Source organism: Apostichopus japonicus, chromosome 1 (genome assembly GCF_037975245.1).
Source record: "Apostichopus japonicus isolate 1M-3 chromosome 1, ASM3797524v1, whole genome shotgun sequence".
In the NCBI taxonomy this organism is placed as follows: Eukaryota; Metazoa; Echinodermata; class Holothuroidea; order Aspidochirotida; family Stichopodidae; genus Apostichopus; species Apostichopus japonicus.
Window position 1 is genome coordinate 18771008 of NC_092561.1, and position 9216 is coordinate 18780223.

At 36.8% G+C, this 9216-nt stretch overlaps 1 protein-coding gene across 1 annotated transcript in view; it reads left to right on the plus strand.

Annotated features, from left to right (window-relative positions):
- LOC139970050 (uncharacterized) overlaps window positions 1–5711 on the plus strand; it is a 32188-nt gene extending 26477 nt beyond the window's left edge. Inside the window, exons 20-23 of the mRNA XM_071975665.1 lie at window positions 459–734; window positions 2574–2702; window positions 3430–3576; window positions 4509–5711. Coding sequence (XP_071831766.1) covers window positions 459–734; window positions 2574–2702; window positions 3430–3576; window positions 4509–4612 — 656 coding nt within the window. The 3' untranslated portion in view covers window positions 4613–5711. The remainder of the gene's footprint in view (window positions 1–458; window positions 735–2573; window positions 2703–3429; window positions 3577–4508) is intronic.
- The last annotated feature ends 3505 nt before the right edge of the window (window positions 5712–9216 follow it).

A 9216-nucleotide genomic window follows, 5' to 3' on the forward strand; every position in this document is an offset into this window, starting at 1 on the left:
TATGTACAATACGCGAAGTTTTGGGACACACTTAGTTATACTGAACACTTAAATACCTGGGGAAAAAAAACGTAACTTCAAAGGTTAACCTCACTAAGAAATCACAGCTGGGAATATTTAAAATATGGTAACGAATCTATAGATGGTGGGGGGGGGTTTGGGGGGGGGCGGGGATGGAGAATTTTTCTAAACACTAAATTATAGACTAATTAAACCAGGGAGTTGTTATGTAACGACTCCCTGATTGAACTGGCAGAAGCAACTCTTAATAATTCGCCAATTAAAAAGTCAGGATTGTTAGATAAAGTGTTAGTTTAACGTTATTATCCAATGATCACGTGTTCTTCATATCACGTTTCATGCACTTTATCGAAGAAAGAAAAGCAATCAAAAGCAGGAGCCCACTATATAGCATTAAGTTAATTCAAACTGGTCGTTACTTGTTTGTTTACATATAGTGCTCATACCAAAGGACGCCAAACGTTCTTTCGTGGTTAGTGTCGGTGAAGAACTCACTCTGTGCGTGGATGAAGCCAAACTACCGAAGAACTGTGTTAATCAACTTGAGTGGGTACTCGACGGAATACGAACAGAGAAATTGCGACGGTGGAATGGTTCCCCCTGTGTTCACATCAAACGTGTGACCACAGCCGATGCTGGAATCTATGAGGCCTATAGGAGACCGGTCGGGCGAAACGCCAAGCAGCACGCCTACTTCATCGTGATTGTCCGACGTAAGTGTACTGCTCTAACGAGGTTCTTCAGATAGGGATAGGCTATATAAGGAGCACGGAGGGGGAAGGGGAGGGGTGTGGGTGCGGATTTTATGATGCTTGCTCTATCTATATTAAAACAGCCAGACACTTCTCCAAGGCTTCAGGCCAGACGATCTTGAATACAAGCCAAGCTGAATACAAACTGCAAGACAAAACTTAATGTTACCGAGATTTGCATATGTTTTATATTATTATTATTTTTATTATTATTATTAGTATCATTATTATTATTAATAATATTAATATTATTATTATTATTATTATTATTATTATTATTATTATTATTATTATTATTATTATTATTATTATTATTATTATTATTATTATTATTATTATTATTATTATTATTATTATTATTATTATTATTATTATTATTATTATTATTATTATTATTATTATTATTATTATTATTATTAATATTAATATTATTATTATTAGTATTATTATAATAATTATTATTATTAGTATTATTATTAGTATTATTATTATTTTTATTTTTTTTAATTTTTATTAACGGCTTACTTTACTCATTATCATTTTCAAGTTGGCTATATGTAGAAAGCAACTCAGTCTCGGAATGTCCCACGTCACATGTTTAACTGCGAAAGTCGCTCTCTATAAGGTCACTCGTTGGCCTGTTTTTGTGTTGGTTTTTTCTTCTTTTTTTTCTTTGTATTCTCCTTCTCGAATAATTACTGAATCAACCATCCTAATCGAACAATCATTACTGATAATTGAGAGACCTTCCTGGAAAATGACGATCAGAAGCGAATGTTTATATCTCTGGTTCTAGTGGTATAACATGAGTATCATATCATAACATCATTGATTTGGGAGGCAGTTCATTTAAAAAGCTGGATATGTCGGAATCCCAAAACGGCTGGTATAAACTTGAAAATGTTTAAGTTCGGTGGGTAAACTCTTTCACTGCCACACTCAACTTACGTCGACTCCGGAATAAAGTTTCGATTTACTATATATAGTTGTAGGGTCTGGGCCAAGAAAAACGTAAGAAGTGTGATCAAATGTTCAAACTTTTATTTCACTTTCAGCACTTACTGAGTCTCCCTGTCTGGTCAGTTAAGTAATGGAAGAGCAAAGGTGGTACCATTGTTTTTGGCTGTGCTTAGAGCATCAGTTACAGTTAATCCGGCCAGGCAGATGCATACCTGTCGCCCCCCCTCCCACCTACCCCCCCCCACAGAGTCTCTGATCTATGGGGTCCACAAAATCAGAAGAAAAAAGAAAATTGAACAGAAAATATGTGAAAATTGACGTAGAAGAAACAAAGCACCTATACAGGCTAATAAGTTTTGTAGCCTCTATGAATTGACAGTTTTCATGTAGAGTACCAAATGTTACAGCTTTGGGTGAAATATTGGCAATGTAACCTATTGCGCATGAACAGTATCACACTGCGCTTCCATGTGGATACAAATGTTAACACAACACCTGCTTTGGTACCCCTTGTATAGGTTGAAGCTGAGCGTACCAAACTTAATAAGTGGCCACATGTCCTCCACCTCCCCCCTTCCCCTCCCCCCTCCTCCACCCCCGGAATTGAGCATCAATCCCCAACCATGGCTGGGCATTGGTGAATTTGGAACCTCCTTTTGGGACCAGTTTCGCTTGCCGCATCGATCGCGGCCATGTTGCTCATTTTAACGCCACTGGCTACGACTGATGTCTTATCAGTGCCGGAGATGTATTAGAAAATATGTCATCTTTGATAGCATGAAAGAAGAAAAAAATGGAGAGGTTTAATCCTGAATATATTCCTCCTCTTCCTTATTTCAGCTTGTCCAGATGGCAAATATGGATATCCTTCTTGCATATTTCAATGTCCTGTATGTCTCAATGGCGGATACTGTGCAGATAACGGCCGTTGTCAATGTCTTCACGGCTTTGGAAAACAAAACTGTGATCGTAAGCAATATCAATCGATCTTTGTGTGTGTGTGTGTGTGTGTATGTATGCCTGTGCGTTTGTTTTGCTATCTGACCGAGGACCTGAACAAAGGAATTCCAGGTCCTCGGTTGTGATTTATATATATATATATATATATATACATTTACATTTATATATATATATATATATATTTATTTATTCTGCATTTGGCAATCCCATTGAAAAATACCATTGTTTTTCTTTATAACATGTCCGTCATTTATCCACAGTGGAAAAGAACATTTCTACAAGAAAGTTTAAAGATACATGTTTATGAAATTTTAAATACAGAGTACTTTGACAGCTTTGCAAAACTTTCAAAATTATCATATTTCAAGGATTGGTGCAGTACTATAATTCAGTCTTTCTCCGTCGTAACGTAACATGTATTAGTGCCTTCTTATTCCCAAGAAAGGTGACTGAGAAAGGGGTGGTATTTCCGTAAAATTGATCCTTCTTCAGTCAATAGTCACTTGGTGAGAAGATATAAACTTTGGTCCATTCTCCTTGACGTGCGTTCCAATAGTAAGCTAAAAATTCTATATCTATATCTATATATATATCTATATATATATATATATATATATATATATAAATGAGATTGTTTCAACCTCATTAATCTATTGTAATACGTACAATGCTGGAGTCTGATGCTTATCTTCTACTAAAATTGTTGTTGTTTTTACGTTCTTCAAACAAATCATAGCTCTAGGAGAAGGGAACATCGGTAATGATATAATCATCCCGTGTATTGACCTAGGCCATGGAAGAAGTTGTGAGGGGGCTTTGGTCTGCAATGAACACGTTGGGTGTTCTTGTGCTCATGGATGGAAAGGAATACGCTGCGATGAACGTAAGTTAAAGACTATAATTGTAAAAGGGACCATAATGAACATAAATGTTCTTTATTTGTCCATATATTATATTATTAAAAATATAATATAACAATTAATTACTTAATTAATAATAAGCATGGCCAAAATAACATCAGCATGTCCAAAATTATAATAAGCTTTACCAAAATAACATAAGCTCGTCCAAAATAATAATAATAAGCATTTCAAATTAATAATAAGCATGTCCAAAATAATATAAGCTTGTCCAAAATAATACGCACTTCAAAATTAATAAAAAACGTGTCCAAAATAATATAAGCATGTCCATCATAAAAATCAGTATGTCTAAACTAACATCAGCATGTCGAAGATAATATAAGAGTACCGCAAAATACTATTCGAGTGTCCAAGATAGACCCAAAATGCTTATAATAATAAGAATATGCATATATTACATTGGACACTTTTTGATAGATACAACTTTCCGCACCGGAAATTCATGTTAATTCCACAAGTTAAGTCAATAGAGAGTGTTGCTTATTTTAGGTTAAGAAATCTAATAAAGATTCATTGATGTAACTTTGAAGCAATCTTAAAGCTACCACGGCCTGATCAGTTTGCGACATTGATTTGCTAGAAGCATTCACGTTAACATCATCACCTCTCCCCCGCCTCTCCCCCGCCTCTCCCCCGCCTCTCCCCCGCCTCTCCCCCGCCTCTCCCCCGCCTCTCCCCCGCCTCTCCCCCGCCTCTCCCCCGCCTCTCCCCCACCTCTCCAAGTTGTATTTGTTCTTTATCCAGATAGAGGAGCTGTTATAACTGATATCGGGACGAGTTGTACAGGTATTGGAAACATTGTTTTAATAGAACACGAGTTCTTATCACTCTCTAGATGTTTTATGTGTGTCTGTATCTACGTTTTACTTCCATCCTTTGTTTCGTCTTTCAGCATGCCCTTTGGGAACATATGGTCCTGACTGTTGCCTCGATTGTCCCGCCGAGTTACCAGAATGTAACCGTTTTACTGGAGAGGCATGTTTGACAAGTTCGTAGATATTTAGGGAGCCTATCAACTCAGGAGCGCAACCATCATTTTTGTTACAAGGATCGGGGTGGACTGTGATTCGTAATATGGTCGTGAGGGGAGGGAAGGAGGGGGGTATAACCTAAAGGGGAGGCGGTTAGCGCCCCTCCTTTGAGAAATGTTGATAAGTTTGTTAATATTGGTATAGTGTGCATGTTCGTTAAGAATATTTTAAAGGGTTATAGGTTTCGAATGCACAATTTAAGTAAGATGTTAATGCCAATGTACTTTAGGATTCATTTGTGGAATTCTGATTGTCGATGGAAGGTAGGGGTAGGAGCTGGATTTCATATTGTCATTGTTAACGAAAGGAACTAGCCAATGTCAATGTTCCGATTATATAAGTATTAATATGTATGGCATATATGTTTACTTAAATTGTCTCTTATTTCATAAGTTACGACTTTCGCTACTTTTATCTTGGCGACATGTTGATATGATATAATTTGATAACGATTTCCATATTATTTGAATACTAAACTAGTATGACAATGTACGGTATATTAAATATAGTCACGTTTCAATTCACATAACTGAATTCATAAAGAAGTGTTCCTCTATACTTTTCTAAACACGAGTTCTTTAGTAAACCTCGTTGTTGTTCCTAATAGTACTTTTTTCATTTTGTTCGGCCTTCGACATGACAATTTGGTAATAACTGTACCCTTTTGTGATAAACTCAACCGATTTAAGGCAGTGATTCGTGGCAAACGAAAATAATTACGCTGTCGAAGGGATTTCTATGGGGTTTTTATAGCTACGAAAAGTATCATAGCAAAGGTATATGCGGACTGACTTTTTGGGACGGGAGGGGGGGTGAGGGGGTTGTATTAAAACAAGTTATCACGTGAGTACGAAGAAACCTTGGGAACACCATGTTTTGATGAGGAATAGAGAACAGCCACCGCTCAGAAAATAAAACCCTGCAGAGGTTTGGAACATGTTTATCAAAGTAATCAAATTTCAATGCACTGTTGATCGAAGCACAGTAACAATTGAAGAATTGTTGAACCGATCAAAAACTGAATGATGAACGTGACAGAGCTAATATTGTACTTAAAATTATATATATATATATTTGTTTTATGGTTATTAAATCAATTAACCACGCATACTATTATAAAATACCTCGCACACACTTACACCATGAACACAACAAAAAAACCCAAAAAACCACACACACACAAGATTGCGTGCATATTGTTTTATCGGTCTCGGGTAGGAAGCAAAAGTAAAAGAACCCACTACCAACTACAAAGTTCTTCAAAAAAACTAATATTTACAAGCTTCACATCACGCTACCAAATCACAGTACACCATGTTGAAGGTCAAGTATCCCCCATGACCTTGTAGAAAGACAATGCCAAATACCCACTACATAAAATTGGATGTTCTGTTCAAATTTGCCCCACGGCCAGACTGACTACTCCTCGGCCTTCCAAGCCGAGATATTCTCCCCAACTAGTGGAAGATTACGTGAATCTAGGGTCTCCTAACTGAACTGGGCAGCAACTCCAATACATCTGAGTGCAGCGATGTAAATTTGGACCAGATCTTGATCAAAAACGTCACATCCATACCATTCACATGACCATATGCAAATTTGCCCGCTAATCTGAGCCACATTTTCGGTACTTTGAATATTGTCACTTAGTCTCCAATTGGCCCAAAGTGTGACTGCGATTAGTTTAACAGTCTCCCATTGGTTGGCAGGTTGGCTTTGATTGGGCATTCTCTTTTTAAATAATTTGGGTTACCCCAAACCCAGTAACCAAAATTTTTGTGAGGAACTTACAACACCTCAACACCCCGTGGGTTACCTTTACTAAACATCAATTCATTAACTGCTGAATTTTTAAAGCTAGGTCATTATGAATTTATTGCATGTGGCTAGGTTCACTAGCTGAAGCTACTAGATTCTAACCTTCCCTAGAAAATTTTAATTCCATGAGAGCTTCTTAATTAGAGTCGCAGTTTAAGGACGTTTACATTAACAATTTCGAGGAAGTAATAAACCTTGCACAAGATCGCGATACGTGGCGGAGGTTAATCACTGAGCATGTCGGATAGACGAGTCTCAACTTACTACTATGAGAGCTTGTTCCTCCTTTGCCGCTTCCAGTGCTTGTTACAAAGAAACAGGTTTACGCGGCCTCACAGCAGTACGTTGTACCGAAGTATCTAAATATACAATGGAATAATCACTTCCCAATTCGTTCTGAACTTCTGCCGGCATGTATGGATATGCTGAATTCACTATCCTTCGAATGTCTGCTGCCAACTCAGCCAAAGATTACCCTGTTTACGCCTGCGAATTCTAAGAAGTGCCCGATACAACTCGCTCTGCCCATACGTTCCAAATCGTATCTGAAACAAGATACACACTAGTAAGACTGCAGCGTTCTGACTAATATAATGGGTTTTTCCTGAGTTCAGGTATATTGCAATCAAAGTATGAAAAGTATGCTTAGTATATTGTGTTGCCAACACCGCTGGGACGCTCACTGTGTTAAAGTAACTCGTTCTTTCCCGTAGCATACTATGATACCTCTGACACAGATAAGTCATTGTTTCCCCCAAAAGGAAGTAATACTTGGATACATCAATTGTCGGGATCGCATTGAACGGAACGATATATCCTAACGGCTATACAGGGTATTGTTATGCAACATAAAGTAAAGTGACTAAGCAATTTTATTCTTTGTATTTCACGCGATGAAGGAAAACGTTCGTCGTGTCTTTAACTTTGCTGTTTCCTCTATACAGTTTTCCCGTTGACCTTGCTAAATATACAAATTTGATGTTGTTTCGTGATTCCTCAGCCCCCCCCCCCCCACCAATAAAAACCGCCTTTAGATTTGTATTACCCGTGGTTAGTTTTCTAAAGTGGTATAATTTCATGCCTTGATTTAGGCAGAAGTTGCAATAGTTAGGTTTGGTCCAGGGAATCAACCATTACATTATGTTACCCCTGCCCCCTTAGTCAGGAAGGAGTATTATTTATCTTCTCTTCAACAATTAACGTTAGTAAATGTGTTTGACCTGAGGCGCAACTATCATTTTCTGTTATGGGGGAATGGGTGGTGATGAGAGGGGGAGAGGGTGGTGGTGGGGGGTGAGATAAGGTAAGGAGACTAAGATGTTATGAACAATTTTCTTAAAATAAAGGGTGTCCCTAGATGCAAAATGGTGTTATATTTTGAAAATATTGAGACAATGTTGAAGAAATACTAACACATTTCCCACGAGAGGGTCCGTGTTCCCCCTCGTTTGAGATAAGGTTTGGTACTAACAATGAAGTTGCTTATTTACAAAATAGTGCTAAATATAACCAAAATATATTTTTTGAAACAATTTGATATGTTGAAGAATACTTAACTGTTATTTATTTCTGTATGAGGGGTCCATATTCCCCTTCCAATTTGAAACATTTTTGGGTAAAATTGTGTTTGCCTAGTTGCAACATTCTTTTATATTTTTTTACTTGTTTGTAACTTTGAATTTTCAACTGTATCGGTTGTACTTTAAAAAATATATTAATTTTCTTTACACAAGGACTTGTTTACAATCTTGTCTCTTAGTAGGGGGAGGGGGGAGGAGGGGTCACAGAACTACCCATTGATAAAATGTTGTTGGCCCATGTCCAAAATATATGGATCATCATTATCATACAATGTACACCTGAAATTATGCCATATAGCGTTCGATGCATTGATACGAGATGTTAACATATTTTATGCAGAAATACCCATAAAAAGGCAGATAAGTAATGACTTTATTGTTAACTTTGCTCTTTTATTTGATTGTATAACAAGGATGGAAAAATGAAGAGTATAAAAGTGGAAGCTTGCTAAAGTTTTGAGAGGTGGATGGTATTCCATTGTCAAATTGGTTAGGTTTTTTCTGGTGCCCAATTGATTCTCTCAGAAGGGTCATGGAAAATGAAATTAACTGTTAACTCGAAAGCTCCAATTATGTATTACAAACTAATCATTTCATAAAATAGAGCACTAATGAAGAAAGAAAGAAAGACCTTCTAAAATATAGTTATTAAAAGTTGAGGACAAAATAACTCGAAACTATTAAATCTCAATTATTGCTCTTAAAATGCAATTAAAATTACTGGCTAAAATAAATATACTTATTTCATATATACAGTGCTATCACTTATTATAACTAACGTTACTTAAAAATGATGGGGAGATTTGACCTTTAAAATATATTTTGATACATGTCGCATATTTGATCCAATCCCCATTCCGAGGTTAGTCAGTTTAAAACGCTTCATTACCCCAAGTAGCCGATAACAACTGGTCCTTGATTGGTCCCGTTCATTTCAACAAACAGATTAATATTTGGTCCGATGCTGTATCATTTTATATCGTGTACGAATCACTTAGTGTGCACTATGTATTGATGATGCTATTGATATTCCACTTAATCTGCTACAACTGGCGGGGCTATTGTGGTTCGTTTCATTATGTTCACAGTTTTTTATAACTAAAAAAAAGGTATATGGGTGACCAGGCTACAGTTATAAAGCTACTGAATGTGGCGCAATGCAAATCTGGAG